A 24,308-nucleotide genomic window follows, 5' to 3' on the forward strand; every position below is an offset into this window, starting at 1 on the left:
ATCATATCACAAAGCACTTGCTGCAAAAACAAGTTAGACGTCCTCTAATTGTTGTTGCAAGTTTTACGTGGCTGCAATAGGGTTCTAGCAAGAATGTTTTCTTACCTACGTGAAAGCCACAACATGATTTGTCAACTTATATTTACCCTTCATAAGGACCCTTTTCATCGAATCCGCTCCAACTAAAGTAGGAGAGACAGACACCCGCCAGCCACCTTATGCAACTAGTGCATGTTAGTCGATGGAACCGGTCTCACGTAAGCGTACGTGTAAGGTTGGTCCGGGCCGCTTCATCCCACAATACCGTTGAAGCTTGATAAGACTAGTAACGGCAAGAAAGTTGACAACATCTACGCCCACAACAAATTGTGTTCTACTCGCGCAAGAAGAACTACGCATAGACCTAGCTCATGATGCCACTGTAGGGGAACGTTGCAGAAAACAAAAATTTTCCTACGGTTTCACCAAGATCCATCTATGAGTTCATCTAGCAACGAGTGATCGGATGCATCTACATACCTTTGTAGATCGCGAGCGGAAGCGTTCAAAGAACGGGGATGAGGTAGTCGAACACGACGTGATCCAAATCACCGGAGATCCTAGCACCGAACGGATGACACCTCTGCGTTCAACACACGTACGGTCAGCGTAACGTCTCCTTCTTCTTGATCCAGCAAGAGGGAAGGAGAGGTTGAGGAAGATGGCTCCAGCAGCAGCACGACGACGTGGTGGTGATGGAGCTGCAGTACTCCGTCAGGGCTTCGCCAAGCGCAATGGAGGAGGAGGAGGTGTTGGAGAGGGAGAAGGAGGCAACCAAAGGCGTGGATGAAAAAGCCCTAGGGGGGGCGCCGGCCCTAGGAGATCCAATCTCCTAGGGGGGGCGGCGGCCAAGGGAGGTTTCCCTCCCCCCAAGGCACCTAGGGGTGCCTTCCACTTGTGGGACTCTTCCCCTTTGGAAACCCTAGGCGCATGGGCCCCTTGGGGCTGGTGCCTTGGCCCATGTAGGCCAAGGCGCACCCCCTTACAGCCCATGTGGCCCCCGGGGCAGGTGGACCCACCCGGTGGACCCCCGGGACCCTTCCCGTGGTCCCAGTACAATACCGGTGACCCCGAAACTTGTCCCGATGGCCGAAACAGCACTTCCTATATATAATTCTTTACCTCCGGACCATTCCGGAACTCTTCGTGATGTCCGGGATCTCATCTGGGACTCCGAACAACATTAGGGTTACTGCATATACATATCCCTACAACCCTAGCGTCACCGAACCTTAAGTGTGTAGACCCTACGGGTTCGGGAGACATGTAGACATGACCGAGACGACTCTCCGGTCAATAACCAACAGCGGGATCTGGATACCCATGTTGGCTCCCACATGCTGCTCGATGATCTCATCGGATGAACCGTGATGTCAAGGATTCAAGCAACCCCGTATACAATTCCCTTTGTCAATCGGTATATTACTTGCCCGAGATTCGATCATCAGTATCCCAATACCTCGTTCAATCTCGTTACCGGCAAGTCACTTTACTCGTACCGTAATGCATGATCCCGTGACCAGACACTTGGTCACTTTGAGCTCATTATGATGATGTATTACCGAGTGGGCCCAGTGATACCTCTCCGTCATACGGAGTGACAAATCCCAGTCTTGATCCGTGTCAACCCAACAGATACTTTCAGAGATACCCGTAGTCTACCTTTATAGTCACCCAGTTACGTTGTGACGTTTGGTATACCCAAAGCACTCCTTACGGTATCCGGGAGTTACACGATCTCATGGTCTAAGGAAAAGATACTTTGACATTGGAAAAACTCTAGCAAACGAACTATACGATCTTTAAGCTATGTTTAGGATTGGGTCTTGTCCATCACATCATTCTCCTAATGATGTGATCTCGTTATCAATGACATCCAATGTCCATAGTCAGGAAACCATGACTATCTGTTGATCAACGAGCTAGTCAACTAGAGGCTTACTAGGGACATGTTGGTGTCTGTTATTCACACATGTATTACGATTTCCGGATAACACAATTATAGCATGAATAAATACAATTATCATGAACAAGGAAATATAATAATAATGCTTTTATTATTGCCTCTAGGGCATATTTCCAACAATAAGGTGCGGTGCGCCTTCCCTCTCGAGCTCCTCTCTAAAGCAGGCTTTCGGGCCTAACCCTGCAATCTGTGCCTGTGGGCCTACTGGGCCTCCCGCGGGCCTGAATCCTGGCCCATGGTAGGGTTTCTAGTCGTATTCAGGCCATGGGGGCCCAGTAGGTGGCACTTTTTTGTTTTTTTGTTTTATTTGTTGCTTTATTTAGTTTATTTTGTTTCTATTTACAACAAAATACTTATTGTTGCTATATTTATTTATTTTCCAGTTTTTTTGTTTTGTTTTCTGCATTATTTATTTTCTTTTGTTTTTTTGCTTTATTTTTTAATTCTTTTTGCTTTTAGTTTTAGAAAAATTATAAACTTTCTGTTAGTGCCATTAGTTTTCAAATTTGAAAACAATTTTTTGTTTTCTTTGTTGCTTTATTCATTTTATTTTGTTTCTACTTACAACAAAATACTTATTGTTGCTATTTTTATTTTTTTTCTAGTTTTTTGGTTTGTTTTCTGCATTATTTATTTTCTTTTGTTTTTTGCTTTATTTTTTAATTCTTTTTTCTTTTAGTTTTAGAAAATTATAAACTTTCTGTTAGTGCCATTAGTTTTCAAATTTGAAAACACTTTTTTTGTTTTCTTTGTTGCTTTATTCATTTTATTTTTTTTCTACTTACAACAAAATACTTATTGTTGCTATTTTTATTTTTTTCCAGTTTTTTTGTTTTGTTTCCTGCATTATTTATTTTCTTTTGTTTTTTGCTTTATTTTTGAATTCTTTTTGTTTTTAGGTCAGCAAAATTATAAACTTTCTGTTAGTGCCATTAGTTTTAGACTTTCTGTTTGTGCCATTAGTTTTCAAATTTGAATAGTTAAAATTTAAATTCTTTGAAATTCATAGTTTTCAAATGAACTCTGAAAAAGTTGGCATAGCATGTGCATGTACAAAACGGACAATGGTATCATACTCATCTGTTACAAAGTTGGCATGGTATCAGCATAACAGTTGCGGGAGAAAGTCTTCACTTTTTCTTCGCTTGTGTCATTTGCTTATTGCGCCGTAACCATGGATAATCTTCATCGTTTATCAGGATGCTTGGGTCAGCCTTGACTTTGAAGGGAGGAATTTCATGAAACTTTTCATACTCTTTAGACATGTCTGTCTTGCCCTCCACTCCCAGGATGTCCCTTTTTCCTGAAAGAACTATGTGACGCTTTGGCTCATCGTATGATGTATTCGCTTCCTTATCTTTTATTTTCCTCGGTCTGGTAGACATGTCCTTCACATAGATAACCTGTGCCACATCATTGGCTAGGACGAACGGTTCCTCAGTGTACCCAAGATTTTTCAGATCCACTGTTGTCATTCCGTACTGTGGGTCTACCTGTACCCCGCCTCCTGACAGATTGACCCACTTGCACTTAAACAAAGGGACCTTAAAATCTACTCCGTAGTCAAGTTCCCATATGTCTACTATGTAACCATAATATGTGTCCTTTCCCCTGTCGGTTGCTGCATCAAAGCGGACACCGCTGTTTTGGTTGGTGCTCTTTTGATCTTGGTTAATCGTGTAAAATGTATTCCCATTTATCTCGTATCCTTTCCAAATCATTACAGTCAAAGATGGTCCCCTGGACAACAAGTACAGCTCATCACAAACAGTGCTGTCACCTCTGAGACGTGTTTCCAACCAACTGCTAAAAGTCCTGATGTGTTCACATGTAATCCAGTCGTCGCACTGCTCCGGGTGTTTGGAGCGCAGACTATTCTTGTGTTCATCGAAATACGGGTGTCGCGACCGGTCTTCCAATAAAATGCTTATTGAGAAACCGATCTATTTAGTCCAGTGTGAGGAAAAATCCTCCTTACTGATAGACAAAATCTTGATACAATAAGTCAGTAGCGTAGAAATATATTACATGGTCGAGCTGGGATGCTCAACAATTTATTATAGGCACGCCAATAATTATACATAATGGCGGATATGACACAATGGTGTAGGGTGGCTTACTACTGAGTCGAGATATCAGTGGTGGTGAAATGTCACAGTGGAGTGGATAAAATGACTACTAAACTGGCAGCTCATCTAGCGTCGAGGTGAGGCTCGATGAATTTATTTGGGTAGCGGAAGCGGTTATAATACAGTGACCAAATCCAGGGTCGCACGAGACTGACTGGGACTCCTCTAGGCAACGGACTCGCTATCGAACTCTTCATCCATGAGATCGCCTTCATCAGCATCTGGCCAAATCAACAAGCCAGGTGAGTACTTTGAAAGTACTCGCAAGATAGTTCGGACGTAAGATATAACAAATGCATGCATGAATGCGTCACGAGTAACTTAACAATGTACATTCAATTTATTAAAACAAGGTAAGTAAAAAGGGAGTCGGCGGTAGTCCGCCCGAAAACCCAACAAAATAACTGAAAACCGATCGGGTGTCTGAAGCGACGCCTCGAAGGGTGTATAAATAATAAATCATGCCGCAGTCGGGCGTCTAAGCGACACCACATAAAGGGCTTATATTAAAAGTAAATGACATACGTGCCACAGACGGACGTCGAAATGACATCGCAGAAAGGGCTTATATCAAAAGTAAATAACAGTACTGCCACAGTCGGACGTCTGAGCGACATCGCATAAAGGGCTTGTATTGAAAGTAAATAATAACAATGCCACAGTCGGACGTCTGAGCGACCTCGCAGAAAGGGCTTATATCAAAAGTAATAACAAGAATACCACAATCGGACGTCGGGGACATCTCAGAAAGGGCTTTAAATTGAAAATGAATAATAATAGTGCCACAGTCGGACGTCTGAGCGACATCATGTAAAGGGCTTATATCATGAGTAAATAACAAAAATGCCACAGTCGGACGTCTGAGCGACATCGCAGGAAGGGCTTTAAATTGAAAATGAATAATAACAGTGCCACAGTCGGATGTCTGAGCGACATCACGTAAAGGGCTTATATCATGAGTAAATAACAAAAATGCCACAGTCGGACGTCCGAGCGACATCGCAGAAAGGGCTTTAAATTTCATTATTCATTTCTGATACATTCACAAGGATGCATTACTCATAGGAAATGTTCAACACACAATTATAATGAGTTAGTACATCCACAGGAATAAACTTTGACCGGAATTAACGCACGCATGGTTCACCGAAATTCTTGTCACTGAGACTGACACTCGACAGGACGAGTTGAAACATTACTTGGACATGGATAAGACGATTCAAGGATAATTGACTTTGCAGAGTTGTACTAAAATGCCCACAGCCAACGGATTTCCGTAGTCACGAAGGACTAGTTCCGTTTACGGTATTTCAGAAGAAAACACGGCTAACCAGTACACACCCATCCCACCTCACGATGCCAGGAATCACCCTAGACATCGTTCAAGAAAAACTTTTAGACGGGGAGATCACAATCTCGAATAACATGGGATCAAATTTATATACGCGCGCTCTAAGGGGTGCCCCCCTCTCGGTCCCAACCGGAAACACCCATGCCCCCTGACCGGATGACGGGCTTTAATCCAGGGCCATGGAACCCTCATCCCGACCTCTCGATTTGGTGTGTACCAGGAAAGCGGTTTGCAACTTACTAAGCCATATCCCTTGCGGAAAACATGTGGTAGTACGGGAAGGGAAATGGATGGGAATCGGACCGATACAGGTTGACACTGAAGTCAAATAGTCTGGCATAAGACTGGCATGCTACAACACTGCCATCTTACCCGTTCTCATGCCATTACATGGCTATGCAGACTCACATCCAACACTTATGGATTTCCGGAACTCACTTGCCTCCACTTGCATGTAAAATGACATTCATCCAGATGCTCATAAACATGCCATGAACTACATAATGCAAACATGCCAAAACACTCATCATATCAAAAGTTCAAACATGCTTGCCAGGTTCGGAGTAGTCGGGGCCTAGCTCGGTGAAGTTCGCGGTTCCGTCACCTCCTTCGGTATCTACGGTATACAAAAATACACGCACTATCGTAAATACCGCGGGGTGCACAAAAGTATTCCAAATATTTTTCAAATAAATCTGATAAAAAAACTAGACAAAATTTTGAAGAGGACGGAAAAAGAATCACTCAAAAATCCCTTTCTGTTTAAAAGTTATAAGTGTTTTGGTCCAAGGACCTCTCTGTAATGAAATAGAAAACTCTCAGGGGCCTAAGCAGAAAAGTCCAGAAAACGATTCAGATTAGAAAGCGTATTTACCAGAATACGTTTTCAGAAAACGGTTCGAAAAAAAAGAACAGAGAGGCTGACGGGTGTGTCCCACCCGTCAGGTTTGAAATTTCAAATGAGGCGGCAGAGCTCGTCGGCGCCCGAGAGCCGCGGTGGTCGCCGGCGGCGATCCACGGCGAGGCAGGGGGATCGGGTGGTACCTCCGTGTTCAGTGCATCCTTCCGCGTCGGTGGGTGGTGGTGGTCGTCGCCGGCAAGCACCACTTCGACGACGGCCCTTACTCCGGTGGACGGCGGCTCGGGTGGAGTTGGATCTCGCCGGGGAGTGCTGTGGAGTTCAAATTGAAGTGGGGGTTAGACCTCTGGGTGCTTGAGGGGATTGCTGACGGGGTTTGGGCGTCGGGGATGGACTCACCGGAGTGAATCGAGGTGGTGGCCGAGGCGGATCGGGGCGGCCGGGGTTGGGGAAGGAGACCTCCTCGAGGTCCTCCTGGTGGCTTGGTGGGGTCCTGGAGAGGTGCAGTGATGGTGTGTGCTCGTGAGCAAGCTCGGGGTCCCTTTTTATAGGCGATCCGAGGCGGTGGCCGTGAACGGAGTTCTCCGGCGAAGGTTACGGCGGCGCAGAGCTTGGTCGGGGAAGTTTAGGGAGTTGGGCGTCAACGTGGAGTTCCACTGGTTCCGTTTAGGCACTAAACGAGCTTGGATTAGGAGCCCTGGGTGGATTCGGTGGAACGGGGCGGCGCGGGCCCGTCGGCGGCAGTGCTTGCCGGGCCACGGCGACCGTGCTGCGGGGTGTGCTGGCATGCATGAGGCCACGCGGAGGGCTAGGGAGCATTGGGCGGCGCCGAACGGCGTAGCGAGCTGGCGCTGGCTCCTGTTGGCCGCCACGGGTGGCTTGGCCACCGCAGAAGCTGCCAACTCCGGCAATGCTTGCCGCCACCGACACCTGTGCCCGTCCAAGGGGGCGTGCGGTGCTCTCGCCAGGGAGGAGAGGCCGTGCGCAACGCGCCAGAGTGCTCGGGTGATCGATGACAAGTCACTGACGAAAAACGACACTGGTTGAACGCTGAAACTCTGAATTTCTCTGAAAGTGCAAGAAACAGTGCCGGCCAGGTGTTCGACAGAATGATTTTGGCATGAGGGAGGCTCTCCTTGAGCTGATTTTTGGTGGGGTGGCCTCTCATTGCAACTGAGGGCTGCCTGAATTTTGGTGAAATTTTTGGAGAAGAGGAGATATGAATTTCACCAAATTTGACAAATCTGGTCCAAACTTGCAGAGGCTGAAATTTGAAAATTTTGAAAAGAGGAAGAGTGGATCTTGATGGATCTAGGTTGTGGGTGCCAAGGACTATCCAGGAGAGTTGGTTTGAGGTCAAAACTCAAATGCATTTAGGTACTTGCTTTGCGAATCACCTAGGCTCAAAATAAATGACAGAAATGATTTCGGAGATAAATAAAATCCAAAAATGAGTTGGACTTGTTGGGACAGAATATTTGGATTGCCCCAAAGTGGAAGGAGGGGTTTTGGGAGGTTTTACCACATGAGGCATGGTAAAATCATGAGTGGTTTCAAAATAAGAGAAGTCTCAAAACTCCTAGGGTTTCTTTTTAAAAGAAAAAAATTTCCAAGAAAATATATTTGAGAAGGAAGCAATCAAGAAGGGTTTTTAATAACCAAACACCAGAGTTGAAGAAGATACCAAAAATAAAAATCCTAGCCAAAGAGGAAAAGTTTTGAGAGAGAGGTCTTTGGAAGAATTTTAAATGACCTTTTTTTTCAAATCCAACAAAGATTTTTCTGAAAACCAAAAGTGAAATTTTTTGGAGTGTCACAACACCTACCCCCTTAGGAAAAATCTCGTCCCCGAGATTTCAGCTGATCCTCACATAAGTGTGGGTGCTCTATTCGAAGAAAATCGTCTCTTTCCCAAGTGGCTTCACTCTCGGTGTGATTGCTCCACTGAACTCTGAAAAGTTTGATGGTTTTCTGTCGGGTCCTTCTTTCAGACTCCTCCAATATTTTTACTGGGTGCTCCCGATAGGTGAGGTCTAGCTGTACGTCAATGTCCTCATGGGATACTTGCTTCTCTGGGTTGCTTACACACTTCCTTAACTGCGAGACGTGGAACACGTCATGGATATCGGATAGCTCTTCGGGTAAGTCTAGCTGGTAGGCTACCGTGCCTTTTTGTGCCACTATGCAGAATGGTCCGATGAATCTTGGTGCTAGCTTCCCCTTAATCTTAAATCGTTGCAGACCTCTCATAGGAGATACTCGTAGGTACACAAACTCACCGGGTTCAAATCTGACTCCACGGTGTTTCTGATCGTAATAACTCTTCTGTCGGCTTTGAGCTGTCTTGAGTCGGTCCCTGATTAGCTTGACCTTTTCCTCGGCTTCTTTGAGCATGTCTGGGCCGAAGATACGGCTGTCTCCGGTCTCTGACCAATTTAGCGGGGTACGACATCTCCGTCCGTACAAGGCTTCAAATGGTGCCATTTGCAGGCTGGCCTGGTAACTGTTGTTGTATGCGAACTCTGCGTATGGTAAGCTTTCTTCCCAACTGGCTCCATATGTGAGGACACATGCCCTCAGCATGTCTTCTAGAATTTGGTTTATGCGTTCAGTTTGTCCGTCAGTCTGGGTATGGTATGCTGTACTGAAAGCCAGTTGAGTTCCCAGAGCCTGTTGTAATTGATCCCAAAATCGGGAGATGAATTGAGAGCCTCTGTCCGATATTATAGTCTTTGGGACTCCATGTAAGCAGACGATATGGGAGAGATAAAGTCTGGCAAGCTTTTGAGTGGTGTGAGTTGTCTTCACGGGGATGAAGTGTGCTACTTTAGTCAGTCTATCAGTGATGACCCATATGGCATCATGTCCGTGTCGTGACCGAGGTAGCCCAACAATAAAATCCATTCCAATCTCATCCCATTTCCACTCGGGTATCTTATTTGGTTGTAATAGTCCGACTGGTTTCTGATGTTCGGCCTTGATGCGTTGACATGAGTCACAGCACGCAATGAACGTGGCTATGTCCCTTTTTATACCGTGCCACCAAAATGTTTCCTGAAGATCCTTGTACATTTTTGTTCCTCCAGGATGGATTGGATGGATTGAATACGGGGCGGTACGGCCTTCAGCTAAGATTTGCTATTTAAGGTCTTTGATATCTGGTACGCAAAGTCTATTTCCGTACCACAATATCCCTTGTTCGTCAATAACGAATTCTGAGGCCTTACCCAAATTCACCTTTCGTTTTATGCCTTCAATGCTGGGGTGTCCAAGTTGAGCCTCTTTAACTTTTTCAATCAGGGTAGGCTGTATCTCTAAATTCGATACACTGCCTTCGGTGACCATCATCAAGTTGAGTTTAGCAAACTCCTGCCAGAATTCGGGTCTCAAATTCTGTAGTTTGTCGTTGTTCGGACTGGGGTTCCGACTTAGAGCATCTGCCACTACATTTGCTTTTCCTAGATGGTAGTGGATTCCAACATCATAGTCTTTCACTAATTCCAACCAGCGTCGTTGCCGTAAATTGAGTTCTGGTTGTGTAAAAATATATTTGAGACTTTTATGGTCCATGTATATTTCACAACGGTTCCCGAGTAAAAAGTGTCTCCATTCCTTGAGTGCGTGAATGACTGCTGCCAATTCTAAGTCATGAGTAGGATAATTTTCTTCATGCTTACGAAGTTGTGTGGAAACATACGCGACTACCTTTCCTTCTTGCATCAATACGCATTCGAGGCCCTTCCATGATGCGTCACAATACACCTCAAAATTCTTGTGTATGTCTGGTACAATTAATACTGGCGCTGTCGTTAACTTCCTTTTTAGTTCTTGGAAAGTTTTCTCGCAAGCTTCCGTCCATTCAAACTTCTTGTCTTTCTTGAGTAACTGCGTCATCGGCTTTGCTATGGTGGAGAATCCTTCAATAAATCTTCGATAGTATCCTGCCATTCCCAAGAAACTTCGTACGTCCGTTACGCTAGCTGGTGGTTTCCAGCCAAGTACGGCCTTGACCTTTTCCGGGTCTACGGCAAAACCTTCTTGGGTTAATACGTGGCCCAGAAAACCTACTTGTCTTAGCCAAAATTCACACTTGCTGAACTTGGCGTACAATTGATGTTTCCTGAGTTCTCCTAGCACAATTCGGAGATGTTCAGCATGCTCTTCTGGTGTCTTGGAGTATACCAGAATATCATTGACGAATACCACAACAAACTTGTCCATAAATTTCATAAATACTTTGTTCATGAGGTGAACAAAATATGCGGGGGCGTTCGTTAGCCCGAATGGCATTACCGTGAACTCATACAGTCCGTATCTGGAGGTGAAGGCTGTCTTGGGGATATCTTCTGTTCGTACCTTTAATTGATGGTATCCTGATCTCAAGTCAATCTTCGAGAATACCTTGGCCTGAGCGAGCTGATCAAATAAATCATTTATCCGTGGCATCGGGTATTTGTTCTTGATTGTGACCATGTTAAGTGCTCGATAGTCTATACACAATCGCAGTGTTCCATCTTTCTTTTTGGAAAATAAAATTGGTGAACCCCAAGGGGAGGAGCTGGCTCGAATATATCCTTTGTCTAGTAATTCTTTTATTTGCTTCTTCAGTTCTACCAACTCGGATGGTGCCATTCTATATGGTTTCTTGTATATGGGGGCGGTTCCGGGTGCTAGCTCAATGCTGAATTCTATCTCTCGGTCGGGTGGCATGCCGGGTAGTTCTTCGGGAAATACGTCTGGAAATTCACACACTACTGGAACCTTGCTTAATTCAAAAATATCCACCTTGTTTAATCTCGGTTGCCGGGATATTTTCCTCTCTTTGGCTGAAACTTTTATTGTCTTCCCATGGTGGTGGGTGAGAATTACGGTCCTGTTGAAGCAGTCAATAAAACCTTTCTTGGTGGTCAACCAGTCCATCCCTAGGATGACATCTAGTCCTTTACTCTCCAATACAATAAGGTTGGCGTGAAACTTCAATCCTTCAAACTCAATAATCACACCTTGGCATTAACTCTGGGAAACTTGCTTAATCCCTAGGGACTTTATGATCATGGATTTTTCCAAGGGAAGCATCGAAAAATTATTTTGCAAAGCAAAACTTTTCGAAATGAATGAGTGAGAAGCTCCAGAATCAAACAAAACCATGGCAGGTATTGTGTTGACAGGGAACGTACCGAGTACGATATCTGGGGCATTCTGGGCTTCCTCTCTGGTCACGTGGTTCAGATGACCCTTCCTGTGGTTGTTATTGGGGTTGAAATTGTTTCGCTTGGGCGCTGAATTATTGCCACCATTGTTCGGCTTTGGGTTCGAGTTTCTTGGCTTGGGGCACTGCTTGGCATAGTGCCCTTCTTCCCCACAAGCGTAGCAAGTAATGCCTGGGCGATATGTGAACTCCTTGTCCCTAGCATGGAAATTCTTGACTGGGCGTGAGACGTTGGTCGTGGGTTTGTGTGTCCCACCTTTCTGAAAATCCGTCTTGCTTCGGTGGTTGCGAGCAAGATTTGTCTGGTCCCTCTTTCACTTGCGAAAATCTTCCAAGCTGCGTCTCTCATTTTCCAAGGTAATGGCCTTATCCACAAGCGTCTTGAAATCTGGAAAAGTGTGCACAACTAGCTGGCATTTAAGCGCGGGTGCCCGACCATCTAGGAATTTCTCCATCTTCTTGCTTTCAGTCATACGCTCTTTGTTTGCGTAGCGAGACAATAGAGTAAACTGACCGTTGTAGTCTGACACCGTCATGGTCCTTTGTTTGAGGTCATCGAACTCTCTCTTCTTGATTTTCATAATACTTTTAGGAATGTGTGCCCCACGAAAACCTTCTTTGAATTCCTCCCAGGTTATATCATTTTCGTTGGGGTGCATGTGCAGGAAATTCTCCCACCATGATGTAGCGGCTCCTGTGAGGTAGTGTGGAGCATATAGTACTTTCTCGAGGTCAGAACATTTTGCAATAATTAATTTTCTTTCCATGTCTCGGAGCCAATCCTCGGCTTCAAGAGGTTTATCAGTATGAGAAAATGTTTGGGGACGCGTCTTCTATAGCTCAGATAACTTGGATTGCTGCTGATACTGTCCACGGTGATTTTCCATATTGATGACTTGGTTCATCAATTCCTGATGTTGTTGCTGGCTTTGCTCATAGAGGCGGCACATTTGGGAAAGTGCTGTCTCACTGTCCTGTTGACTCGACTGTCCCTGTGTGAAATTGTTGCTTGGTGGTGTGCCATAATTTTCCTCTGGCTGAGTTGGCATGGAGCGCGTCCAAGGACGAGACATTTTTCACTTCTGGGGATATATTTTGCAAAACTCATAAGGAAGGGGAAAAGAGTCGCAAAAATCAATAAAGGCACGAAGACGAAAAAATTAAAAATGCTCCAGGATTTTAAAATAGAAAACGATTGCGCATGGAGAAGGACTGTTCATTACATATCTTACACGCAGGCGGTAATTATACAATACATCACTCAGGATATGCGTACATAACCCTGACATGTTATTTAGGCTAGTGCACTTGTCCAGTTCCTACATGATGCGCAAACAAGCTACTTCTCACAACTTATAAACATATTGTACAAGCGGTTCGTCGCATGGCGGCTAAGCGTACTCAGTCGGAGATGTTGACGATCTCCTTTGCCCTACCGAGGGTGAGGCGCAGTGAGGCTGGGGACTCGACCTCCTCCTCGCTAATAGGTTCCAGACGTGTAGTGCCGCGCCGAGTCGAAGGAGCGGGCGCCAGAGGCGGAGCAACACGAACAGGAGTGGGCGCAAAGGGCGGTGCAGTACGCGCTGGAGTGGGCGCAATGACTTGGTCGAATTCCTCGGTGGAAGGCAGGCGATGAGCAGTGGCGAGAGTGGTAGGTTCATAAGATGCTGAGGATGAGACGAAGGTCAGTGGCGGTGGAGCGTGCAGGAGTTCCCTCCTGTTGGCGGCACAGCCATGGGCTGAGTCCATGCGGGCAGCCACGAAGTCGTCCACCAGGTTGTCGAAGGCTGCCTCCAGAGCTCGGAGGTACTCGATAAGCATCTCAAATGCCTCGTCTCGTTCTCCTCTGGGGCAGGAGAACGCATAGTGACATGTGTATGGCACATGGCATGGAAGGTAGCGGTAACGACGAGTCTTCATCAAGGGAAGGACATCCCTGAGACGAGCTATCGCCTCACAGGCTGCCATCTGCGTAGCATGCCTCTCCATGGGCATGGCTCTTCCCACGTACTGGAAGCGGCATAACTCACCACGCCCTCCCTTGAATTGCACCGCGGCCTGGTGCATGGTCAGACTGTCGTTGACCTTGTGCTGGTAGAGTGTGAAGACTGGGTGCACAGATGGCCCCATCGCAACCTGAACGACGAAGGAGAGGAGCTTGACGAACCCATCGGGCACGTTGGCGAACATCTGTGACTCGCAGCTGTTATCAGCCATCTACAAAAGTAGGCAAAAATTCTGAGTGGTCAGATCATAAATTTATGCTGACTGTCAGAAAATGACTACATTTGCAAAAATATGAATTAGCTCTATTTTGCTAATAACCGATTAGCGATCGCGCCTAGTGGCTTCCTATAGTCAGCCTGGCTCTGGTACCAAGCTTGTCGCGACCGGTCTTCCGATAAAATGCTTATTGAGAAACCGATCTATTTAGTCCAGTGTGAGGAAAAATCCTCCTTACTGATAGACAAAATCTTGATACAATAAGCCAGTAGCGTAGAAATATATTACATGGTCGAGCTGGGATGCTCAACAATTTATTACAGGCACGCCAATAATTATACATAATGGCGGATATGACACAATGGTGTAGGGTGGCTTACTACTGACTTGAGATATCAGTGGTGGTGAAATGTCACAGTGGAGTGGATAAAATGACTACTAAACTGGCAGCTCATCGAGCGTCGAGGTGAGGCTCGATGAATTTATTTGGGTAGCGGAAGCGGTTGTAATACAGTGACCAAATCCAGGGTCGCACGAGACTGACTAGGACTCCTCTAGGCAACGGACTCGCTATCGAACTCTTCATCCATGAGATCGCCTTCATCAGCATCTGGCCAAATCAACAAGCCAGGTGAGTACTTTGAAAGTACTCGCAAGATAGTTCGGACGTAAGATATAACAAATGCATGCATGAATGCGTCACGAGTAACTTAACAATGTACATTCAATTTATTAAAACAAGGTAAGTAAAAAGGGAGTCGGCGGTAGTCCGCTCAAAAACCCAACAAAATAACTGAAAACCGATCGGGTGTCTGAAGCGACGCCTCGAAGGGTGTATAAATAATAAATCATGCCGCAGTCGGGCGTCTAAGCGACACCACATAAAGGGCTTATATTAAAAGTAAATGACATACGTGCCACAGACGGACGTCGAAACTACATCGCAGAAAGGGCTTATATCAAAAGTAAATAACAGTACTGCCACAGTCGGACGTCTGAGCGACATCGCATAAAGGGCTTGTATTGAAAGTAAATAATAACAATGCCACAGTCGGACGTCTGAGCGACGTCGCAGAAAGGGCTTATATCAAAAGTAATAAGAAGAATACCACAATCGGACGTCGGGGCGACATCTCAGAAAGGGCTTTAAATTGAAAATGAATAATAATAGTGCCACAGTCGGACGTCTGAGCGACATCACGTAAAGGGCTTATATCATGAGTAAATAACAAAAATGCCACAGTCGGACGTCTAAGCGACATCGTAGAAAGGGCTTTAAATTGAAAATGAATAATAACAGTGCCATAGTCGGACGTCTGAGCGACATCACGTAAAGGGCTTATATCATGAGTAAATAACAAAAATGCCACAGTCGGACGTCTGAGCGACATCGCAGAAAGGGCTTTAAATTTCATTATTCATTTTTGATACATTCACAAGGATGCATTACTCATAGGAAATGTTCAACACACAATTATAATGAGTTAGTCCATCCACAGGAATAAACTTTGACCGGAATTAACACACGCATGGTTCACCGAAATTCTTGTCACTGAGACTGACACTCGACAGGATGAGTTGACACATTACTTGGACATGGATAAGACGATTCAAGGATAATTGACTCTGCAGAGTTGTACTAAAATGCCCACAGCCAACGGATTTCCGTAGTCACGAAGGACTAGTTCCGTTTACGGTATTTCAGAAGAAAACACGGCTAACCAGTACACACCCATCCCACCTCACGATGCCAGGAATCACCCTAGACATCGTTCAAGAAAAACTTTTAGACGGGGAGATCACAATCTCGAATAACATGGGATCAAATTTATATACGCGCGCTCTAAGGGGTGCCCCCCTCTCGGTCCCAACCGGAAACACCCATGCCCCCTGACCGGATGACGGGCTTTAATCCAGGGCCATGGAACCCTCATCCCGACCTCTCGATTTGGTGTGTACCAGGAAAGCGGTTTGCAACTTACTAAGCCATATCCCTTGCGGAAAACATGTGGTAGTACGGGAAGGGAAATGGATGGGAATCGGACCGATACAGGTTGACACTGAAGTCAAATAGTCTGGCATAAGACTGGCATGCTACAACACTGCCATCTTACCCGTTCTCATGCCATTACATGGCTATGCAGACTCACATCCAACACTTATGGATTTCCGGAACTCACTTGCCTCCACTTGCATGTAAAATGACATTCATCCAGATGCTCATAAACATGCCATGAACTACATAATGCAAACATGCCAAAACACTCATCATATCAAAAGTTCAAACATGCTTGCCAGGTTCGGAGTAGTCGGGGCCTAGCTCGGTGAAGTTCGCGGTTCCGTCACCTCCTTCGGTATCTACGGTATACAAAAATACACGCACTATCGTAAATACCGCGGGGTGCACAAAAGTATTCCAAATATTTTTCAAATAAATCTGATAAAAAAACTAGACAAAATTTTGAAGAGGACGGAAAAAGAATCACTCAAAAATCCCTTTCTGTTTAAAAGTTATAAGTGTTTTGGTCCAAGGACCTCTCTGTAATGAAACAGAAAACTCTCAGGGGCCTAAGCAGAAAAGTCCAGAAAACGATTCAGATTAGAAAGCGTATTTACCAGAATACGTTTTCAGAAAACGGTTTGAAAAAAAAGAACAGAGAGGCTGACGGGTGTGTCCCACCCGTCAGGTTTGAAATTTCAAATGAGGCGGCAGAGCTCGTCGGCGCCCGAGAGCCGCGGTGGTCGCCGGCGGCGATCCACGGCGAGGCAGGGGGATCGGGTGGTACCTCCGTGTTCAGTGCATCCTTCCGCGTCGGTGGGTGGTGGTGGTCGTCACCGGCAAGCACCACTTCGACGACGGCCCTTACTCCGGTGGACGGCGGCTCGGGTGGAGTTGGATCTCGCCGGGGAGTGCTGTGGAGTTCAAATTGAAGTGGGGGTTAGACCTCTGGGTGCTTGAGGGGATTGCTGACGGGGTTTGGGCGTCGGGGATGGACTCACCGGAGTGAATCGAGGTGGTGGCCGAGGCGGATCGGGGCGGCCGGGGTTGGGGAAGGAGACCTCCTCGAGGTCCTCCTGGTGGCTTGGTGGGGTCCTGGAGAGGTGCAGTGATGGTGTGTGCTCGTGAGCAAGCTCGGGGTCCCTTTTTATAGGCGATCCGAGGCGGTGGCCGTGAACGGAGTTCTCCGGCGAAGGTTACGGCGGCGCAGAGCTTGGTCGGGGAAGTTTAGGGAGTTGGGCGTCAACGTGGAGTTCCACTGGTTCCGTTTAGGCACTAAACGAGCTTGGATTAGGAGCCCTGGGTGGATTCGGTGGAACGGGGCGGCGCGGACCCGTCGGCGGCAGAGGGCGTGCCCTGTGCTTGCCGGGCCACGGCGACCGTGCTGCGGGGTGTGCTGGCATGCATGAGGCCACGCGGAGGGCTAGGGAGCATTGGGCGGCGCCGAACGGCGTAGCGAGCTGGCGCTGGCTCCTGTTGGCCGCCACGGGTGGCTTGGCCACCGCAGAAGCTGCCAACTCCGGCAATGCTTGCCGCCACCGACACCTGTGCCCGTCCAAGGGGGCGTGCGGTGCTCTCGCCAGGGAGGAGAGGCCGTGCGCAACGCGCCAGAGTGCTCGGGTGATCGATGACAAGTCACTGACGAAAAACGACACTGGTTGAACGCTGAAACTCTGAATTTCTCTGAAAGTGCAAGAAACAGTGTCGGCCAGGTGTTCGACAGAATGATTTTGGCATGAGGGAGGCTCTCCTTGAGCTGATTTTTGGTGGGGTGGCCTCTCATTGCAACTGAGGGCTGCCTGAATTTTGGTGAAATTTTTGGAGAAGAGGAGATATGAATTTCACCAAATTTGACAAATCTGGTCCAAACTTGCAGAGGCTGAAATTTGAAAATTTTGAAAAGAGGAAGAGTGGATCTTGATGGATCTAGGTTGTGGGTGCCAAGGACTATCCAGGAGAGTTGGTTTGAGGTCAAAACTCAAATGCATTTAGGTACTTGCTTTGCGAATCACCTAGGCTCAAAATAAATGACAGAAATGATTTCGGAGATAAATAAAATCCAAAAATGAGTTGGACTTGTTGGGACAGAATATTTGGATTGCCCCAAAGTGGAAGGAGGGGTTTTGGGAGGTTTTACCACATGAGGCATGGTAAAATCATGAGTGGTTTCAAAATAAGAGAAGTCTCAAAAATCCTAGGGTTTCTTTTTAAAAGAAAAAAATTTCCAAGAAAATATATTTGAGAAGGAAGCAATCAAGAAGGGTTTTTAATAACCAAACACCAGAGTTGAAGAAGATACCAAAAATAAAAATCCTAGCCAAAGAGGAAAAGTTTTGAGAGAGAGGTCTTTGGAAGAATTTTAAATGACCTTTTTTTTCAAATCCAACAAAGATTTTTCTGAAAACCAAAAGTGAAATTTTTTGGAGTGTCACAACACCTACCCCCTTAGGAAAAATCTCGTCCCCGAGATTTCAGCTGATCCTCACATAAGTGTGGGTGCTCTATTCGAAGAAAATCGTCTCTTTCCCAAGTGGCTTCACTCTCGGTGTGATTGCTCCACTGAACTCTGAAAAGTTTGATGGTTTTCTGTCGGGTCCTTCTTTCAGACTCCTCCAATATTTTTACTGGGTGCTCCCGATAGGTGAGGTCTAGCTGTACGTCAATGTCCTCATGGGATACTTGCTTCTCTGGGTTGCTTACACACTTCCTTAACTGCGAGACGTGGAACACGTCATGGATATCGGATAGCTCTTCGGGTAAGTCTAGCTGGTAGGCTACCGTGCCTTTTTGTGCCACTATGCAGAATGGTCCGATGAATCTTGGTGCTAGCTTCCCCTTAATCTTAAATCGTTGCAGACCTCTCATAGGAGATACTCGTAGGTACACAAACTCACCGGGTTCAAATCTGACTCCACGGTGTTTCTGATCGTAATAACTCTTCTGTCGGCTTTGAGCTGTCTTGAGTCGGTCCCTGATTAGCTTGACCTTTTCCTCGGCTTCTTTGAGCATGTCTGGGCCGAAGATACGGCTGTCTCCGGTCTCTGACCAATTTAGCGGGGTACGACATCTCCGTCCGTACAAGGCTTCAAATGGTGCCATTTGCAGGCTGGCCTGGTAACTGTTGTTGTATGCGAACTCTGCGTATGGTAAGCTTTCTTCCCAACTGGCTCCATATGTGAGGACACATGCCCTCAGCATGTCTTCTAGAATTTGGTTTATGCGTTCAGTTTGTCCGTCAGTCTGGGTATGGTATGCTGTACTGAAAGCCAGTTGAGTTCCCAGAGCCTGTTGTAATTGATCCCAAAATCGGGAGATGAATTGAGAGCCTCTGTCCGATATTATAGTCTTTGGGACTCCATGTAAGCAGACGATATGGGAGAGATAAAGTCTGGCAAGCTTTTGAGTGGTGTGAGTTGTCTTCACGGGGATGAAGTGTGCTACTTTAGTCAGTCTATCAGTGATGACCCATATGGCATCATGTCCGTGTCGTGACCGAGGTAGCCCAACAATAAAATCCATTCCAATCTCATCCCATTTCCACTCGGGTATCTTATTTGGTTGTAATAGTCCGGCTGGTTTCTGATGTTCGGCCTTGATGCGTTGACATGAGTCACAGCACGCAATGAACGTGGCTATGTCCCTTTTTATACCGTGCCACCAAAATGTTTCCTGAAGATCCTTGTACATTTTTGTTCCTCCAGGATGGATTGGATGGATTGAATACGGGGCGATACGGCCTTCAGCTAAGATTTGCTATTTAAGGTCTTTGATATCTGGTACGCAAAGTCTATTTCCGTACCACAATATCCCTTGTTCGTCAATAACGAATTCTGAGGCCTTACCCAAATTCACCTTTCGTTTTATGCCTTCAATGCTGGGGTGTCCAAGTTGAGCCTCTTTAACTTTTTCAATCAGGGTAGGCTGTATCTCTAAATTCGATACACTGCCTTCGGTGACCATCATCAAGTTGAGTTTAGCAAACTCCTGCCAGAATTCGGGTCTCAAATTCTGTAGTTTGTCGTTGTTCGGACTGGGGTTCCGACTTAGAGCATCTGCCACTACATTTGCTTTTCCTAGATGGTAGTGGATTCCAACATCATAGTCTTTCACTAATTCCAACCAGCGTCGTTGCCGTAAATTGAGTTCTGGTTGTGTAAAAATATATTTGAGACTTTTATGGTCCATGTATATTTCACAACGGTTCCCGAGTAAAAAGTGTCTCCATTCCTTGAGTGCGTGAATGACTGCTGCCAATTCTAAGTCATGAGTAGGATAATTTTCTTCATGCTTACGAAGTTGTGTGGAAACATACGCGACTACCTTTCCTTCTTGCATCAATACGCATTCGAGGCCCTTCCATGATGCGTCACAATACACCTCAAAATTCTTGTGTATGTCTGGTACAATTAATACTGGCGCTGTCGTTAACTTCCTTTTTAGTTCTTGGAAAGTTTTCTCGCAAGCTTCCGTCCATTCAAACTTCTTGTCTTTCTTGAGTAACTGCGTCATCGGCTTTGCTATGGTGGAGAATCCTTCAATAAATCTTCGATAGTATCCTGCCATTCCCAAGAAACTTCGTACGTCCGTTACGCTAGCTGGTGGTTTCCAGCCAAGTACGGCCTTGACCTTTTCCGGGTCTACGGCAAAACCTTCTTGGGTTAATACGTGGCCCAGAAAACCTACTTGTCTTAGCCAAAATTCACACTTGCTGAACTTGGCGTACAATTGATGTTTCCTGAGTTCTCCTAGCACAATTCGGAGATGTTCAGCGTGCTCTTCTGGTGTCTTGGAGTATACCAGAATATCATTGACGAATACCACAACAAACTTGTCCATAAATTTCATAAATACTTTGTTCATGAGGTGAACAAAATATGCGGGGGCGTTCGTTAGCCCGAATGGCATTACCGTGAACTCATACAGTCCGTATCTGGAGGTGAAGGCTGTCTTGGGGATATCTTCTGTTCGTACCTTTAATTGATGGTATCCTGATCTCAAGTCAATCTTCGAGAATACCTTGGCCTGAGCGAGCTGATCAAATAAATCATTTATCCGTGGCATCGGGTATTTGTTCTTGATTGTGACCATGTTAAGTGCTCGATAGTCTATACACAATCGCAGTGTTCCATCTTTCTTTTTGGAAAATAAAATTGGTGAACCCCAAGGGGAGGAGCTGGCTCGAATATATCCTTTGTCTAGTAATTCTTTTATTTGCTTCTTCAGTTCTACCAACTCGGATGGTGCCATTCTGTATGGTTTCTTGTATATGGGGGCGGTTCCGGGTGCTAGCTCAATGCTGAATTCTATCTCTCGGTCGGGTGGCATGCCGGGTAGTTCTTCGGGAAATACGTCTGGAAATTCACACACTACTGGAACCTTGCTTAATTCAAAAATATCCACCTTGTTTAATCTCGGTTGCCGGGATATTTTCCTCTCTTTGGCTGAAACTTTTATTGTCTTCCCATGGTGGTGGGTGAGAATTACGGTCCTGTTGAAGCAGTCAATAAAACCTTTCTTGGTGGTCAACCAGTCCATCCCTAGGATGACATCTAGTCCTTTACTCTCCAATACAATAAGGTTGGCGTGAAACTTCAATCCTTCAAACTCAATAATCACACCTTGGCATTAACTCTGGGAAACTTGCTTAATCCCTAGGGACTTTATGATCATGGATTTTTCCAAGGGAAGCATCGAAAAATTATTTTGCAAAGCAAAACTTTTCGAAATGAATGAGTGAGAAGCTCCAGAATCAAACAAAACCATGGCAGGTATTGTGTTGACAGGGAACGTACCGAGTACGATATCTGGGGCATTCTGGGCTTCCTCTCTGGTCACGTGGTTCAGATGACCCTTCCTGTGGTTGTTATTGGGGTTGAAATTGTTTCGCTTGGGCGCTGAATTATTGCCACCATTGTTCGGCTTTGGGTTCGAGTTTCTTGGCTTGGGGCACTGCTTGGCATAGTGCCCTTCTTCCCCACAAGCGTAGCAAGTAATGCCTGGGCGATATGTGAACTCCTTGTCCCTAGCATGGAAATTCTTGACTGGGCGTGAGACGTTGGTCGTGGGTTTGTGTGTCCCACCTTTCTGAAAATCCGTCTTGCTTCGGTGGTTGCGAGCAAGATTTGTCTGGTCCCTCTTTCACTTGCGAAAATCTTCCAAGCTGCGTCTCTCATTTTCCAAGGTAATGGCCTTATCCACAAGCGTCTTGAAATCTGGAAAAGTGTGCACAACTAGCTGGCATTTAAGCGCGGGTGCCCGACCATCTAGGAATTTCTCCATCTTCTTGCTTTCAGTCATACGCTCTTTGTTTGCGTAGCGAGACAATAGAGTAAACTGACCGTTGTAGTCTGACACCGTCATGGTCCTTTGTTTGAGGTCATCGAACTCTCTCTTCTTGATTTTCATAATACTTTTAGGAATGTGTGCCCCACGAAAACCTTCTTTGAATTCCTCCCAGGTTATATCATTTTCGTTGGGGTGCATGTGCAGGAAATTCTCCCACCATGATGCAGCGGCTCCTGTGAGGTAGTGTGGAGCATATAGTACTTTCTCGAGGTCAGAACATTTTGCAATAATTAATTTTCTTTCCATGTCTCGGAGCCAATCCTCGGCTTCAAGAGGTTTATCAGTATGAGAAAATGTTTGGGGACGCGTCTTCTATAGCTCAGATAACTTGGATTGCTGCTGATACTGTCCACGGTGATTTTCCATATTGATGACTTCATCAATTCCTGATGTTGTTGCTGGCTTTGCTCATAGAGGCGGCACATTTGGGAAAGTGCTGTCTCACTGTCCTGTTGACTCGACTGTCCCTGTGTGAAATTGTCGCAGAAAGGGCTTATATCAAAAGTAATAAGAAGAATACCACAATCGGACGTCGGGGCGACATCTCAGAAAGGGCTTTAAATTGAAAATGAATAATAATAGTGCCACAGTCGGACGTCTGAGCGACATCACGTAAAGGGCTTATATCATGAGTAAATAACAAAAATGCCACAGTCGGACGTCTAAGCGACATCGTAGAAAGGGCTTTAAATTGAAAATGAATAATAACAGTGCCATAGTCGGACGTCTGAGCGACATCACGTAAAGGGCTTATATCATGAGTAAATAACAAAAATGCCACAGTCGGACGTCTGAGCGACATCGCAGAAAGGGCTTTAAATTTCATTATTCATTTTTGATACATTCACAAGGATGCATTACTCATAGGAAATGTTCAACACACAATTATAATGAGTTAGTCCATCCACAGGAATAAACTTTGACCGGAATTAACACACGCATGGTTCACCGAAATTCTTGTCACTGAGACTGACACTCGACAGGATGAGTTGACACATTACTTGGACATGGATAAGACGATTCAAGGATAATTGACTCTGCAGAGTTGTACTAAAATGCCCACAGCCAACGGATTTCCGTAGTCACGAAGGACTAGTTCCGTTTACGGTATTTCAGAAGAAAACACGGCTAACCAGTACACACCCATCCCACCTCACGATGCCAGGAATCACCCTAGACATCGTTCAAGAAAAACTTTTAGACGGGGAGATCACAATCTCGAATAACATGGGATCAAATTTATATACGCGCGCTCTAAGGGGTGCCCCCCTCTCGGTCCCAACCGGAAACACCCATGCCCCCTGACCGGATGACGGGCTTTAATCCAGGGCCATGGAACCCTCATCCCGACCTCTCGATTTGGTGTGTACCAGGAAAGCGGTTTGCAACTTACTAAGCCATATCCCTTGCGGAAAACATGTGGTAGTACGGGAAGGGAAATGGATGGGAATCGGACCGATACAGGTTGACACTGAAGTCAAATAGTCTGGCATAAGACTGGCATGCTACAACACTGCCATCTTACCCGTTCTCATGCCATTACATGGCTATGCAGACTCACATCCAACACTTATGGATTTCCGGAACTCACTTGCCTCCACTTGCATGTAAAATGACATTCATCCAGATGCTCATAAACATGCCATGAACTACATAATGCAAACATGCCAAAACACTCATCATATCAAAAGTTCAAACATGCTTGCCAGGTTCGGAGTAGTCGGGGCCTAGCTCGGTGAAGTTCGCGGTTCCGTCACCTCCTTCGGTATCTACGGTATACAAAAATACACGCACTATCGTAAATACCGCGGGGTGCACAAAAGTATTCCAAATATTTTTCAAATAAATCTGATAAAAAAACTAGACAAAATTTTGAAGAGGACGGAAAAAGAATCACTCAAAAATCCCTTTCTGTTTAAAAGTTATAAGTGTTTTGGTCCAAGGACCTCTCTGTAATGAAACAGAAAACTCTCAGGGGCCTAAGCAGAAAAGTCCAGAAAACGATTCAGATTAGAAAGCGTATTTACCAGAATACGTTTTCAGAAAACGGTTCGAAAAAAAAGAACAGAGAGGCTGACGGGTGTGTCCCACCCGTCAGGTTTGAAATTTCAAATGAGGCGGCAGAGCTCGTCGGCGCCCGAGAGCCGCGGTGGTCGCCGGCGGCGATCCACGGCGAGGCAGGGGGATC

At 45.8% G+C, this 24,308-nt stretch overlaps 3 protein-coding genes across 3 annotated transcripts; all 3 read right to left on the reverse strand.

The window, feature by feature from the left end:
• Positions 1 to 6,303: 6,303 nt before the first annotated feature.
• Positions 6,304 to 9,248, reverse strand: LOC147988081 (uncharacterized). Its single transcript, XM_087542595.1, has 6 exons — positions 9,122 to 9,248; positions 8,949 to 8,974; positions 8,624 to 8,849; positions 8,338 to 8,479; positions 7,096 to 7,412; positions 6,304 to 6,311 (listed from the first exon to the last, which is right to left on the reverse strand). Exons 1-6 carry the CDS (start codon positions 9,246 to 9,248, stop codon positions 6,304 to 6,306), a joined length of 846 nt encoding a protein of 281 aa, XP_087398721.1.
• Positions 9,249 to 11,867: 2,619 nt separating this feature from the next.
• On the reverse strand, positions 11,868 to 12,320 carry LOC147988082 (uncharacterized). The gene has a single exon (XM_087542596.1). It carries the CDS (start codon positions 12,318 to 12,320, stop codon positions 11,868 to 11,870), a length of 453 nt encoding a protein of 150 aa, XP_087398722.1.
• Positions 12,321 to 21,913: 9,593 nt separating this feature from the next.
• On the reverse strand, positions 21,914 to 22,366 carry LOC147988083 (uncharacterized). Its single transcript, XM_087542597.1, has one exon. It carries the CDS (start codon positions 22,364 to 22,366, stop codon positions 21,914 to 21,916), a length of 453 nt encoding a protein of 150 aa, XP_087398723.1.
• Positions 22,367 to 24,308: the final 1,942 nt, after the last annotated feature.

This window comes from Triticum urartu, chromosome 2A, assembly GCF_056163025.1.
Source record: "Triticum urartu cultivar PI428250 chromosome 2A, HENAU_Tu73, whole genome shotgun sequence".
NCBI lineage: Eukaryota > Viridiplantae > Streptophyta > Magnoliopsida > Poales > Poaceae > Triticum > Triticum urartu.